The following is a 1,312-nucleotide window of genomic DNA, read 5'->3' as shown; positions in this document are numbered from 1 at the left end:
CCCCCCCCCCCCCCCCTCCCCCCATTCATCTCACATCATCCAGTGTTACTTCACCTTATTGTATTATATCTGACATAAACAGTAACAAAGACTAACGTTGCATTAGTTTTCTGTAGAGTTCCACTCCATAAACTGTGTACTGAGATTTTAACAGCACACCATGTGAGTTCTCACCTGCTGAATGTTTCTGAGGCCGCACCAAATATCGCCACCTCATTGGCTCCAACCTCCATCTGTGGAAAAGATAAGACAAAATATAATGGTTCAACAGAACTGGGAATCTTCAGATGAGATACCTGTATGTACGCATTCCGATAGATAGGCACACCAAAATCTCTCTCTCTCTCTTGCCCTTTTTAACTCCCAGTGGAGCACAGGCCATCAACAGCATTACTTCAGCAAAGCCTGTCCTGAGCATCCTTTTCTATCTGTTCCCATGATGTCCCCGCTTTTTCAATTTCCGTTTGTACCGCTCGCCTCCATGTCATCTTTGGTCTTCCCTTCTTACGTTTTCCTTGTGGGTTTCACGTTAAAGCCTGCCTGATGATGCTTGTCAAGGGTCTCCTCAGGGTGTGTCCAATCCATTTCCGTTTCTTCACCTGTATTCTTCCTTTACTGGCCTTTGGCTTGTTCTTTCCCACAGTTGAGCATTACTGACTCGATCGTACCACTTGATCCCTACTATCCTTCGTAGGCATCCATTTACAAAGCTCTGCAGTTTCCTTGTTGCTGATGCCGTGAGCCTCCATGTCTCTGAACCATACAGTAGAACAGTCACATCAAAATACTTGGAGACAAAAGAGAGGGGTAGAGAGTAAGCAGTGGGTAATTCACAAACAGGGATTACGAAGGAGGGGGGGGGGGAGACAAATAAAAATATATACATTTGTGTAACGATGTGTTGGAATCAGGCCCTCTTTCAGACCGAAGGACTAGAACCCAAATGACCGCTGGATCGGAAAAGTAAAGTAAAGTAAAGTAAGAATCAGGCCCTCGTCAGTTTTTGGGCTTGTAGAGTAGAGTTATTGGTATCATCATAAAGCTTGTTCACTTGTCTTGCTTTGGATGAAAAAAAAATATCCATTTATCTTGAATTGAAGGCGAAATAATTGCGAATGAAGAAGACAGACTGACAAACAGACAGACAGACAAACAGTCAGACAGACAGACAAAGAAAGAGAGAGAGTGACAGAGTTTTGGCCATTTTTAACAAATCTAATACACACACACAAACACACACGAACATACATCCGCTCAAAAACACAAAAGTCTCTGTTTTTCTCTCTCTCTCTCTCTCTCTCTCTCTCTCTCT

The 1,312-nt window shown here is 43.4% G+C and overlaps 1 protein-coding gene across 1 annotated transcript in view; it reads right to left on the bottom strand.

Moving 5' to 3' along the window:
- The window catches only part of LOC101860113 (hydroxymethylglutaryl-CoA lyase, mitochondrial), a gene marked incomplete in the record, with an annotated part of 13,668 nt that overhangs the window by 7,506 nt on the left and 4,850 nt on the right, over nt 1–1,312 (bottom strand). Inside the window, 1 exon segment of the mRNA XM_035971135.1 lies at nt 175–233. Within this exon segment, the coding sequence (XP_035827028.1) occupies nt 175–233 (59 nt within the window).

Source organism: Aplysia californica, unplaced genomic scaffold (genome assembly GCF_000002075.1).
Source record: "Aplysia californica isolate F4 #8 unplaced genomic scaffold, AplCal3.0 scaffold00384, whole genome shotgun sequence".
Lineage (NCBI taxonomy): Eukaryota > Metazoa > Mollusca > Gastropoda > Aplysiida > Aplysiidae > Aplysia > Aplysia californica.
Note: the sequence above shows the minus strand (reverse complement) of the source record. Positions and strands in the feature narration are given on the sequence as shown.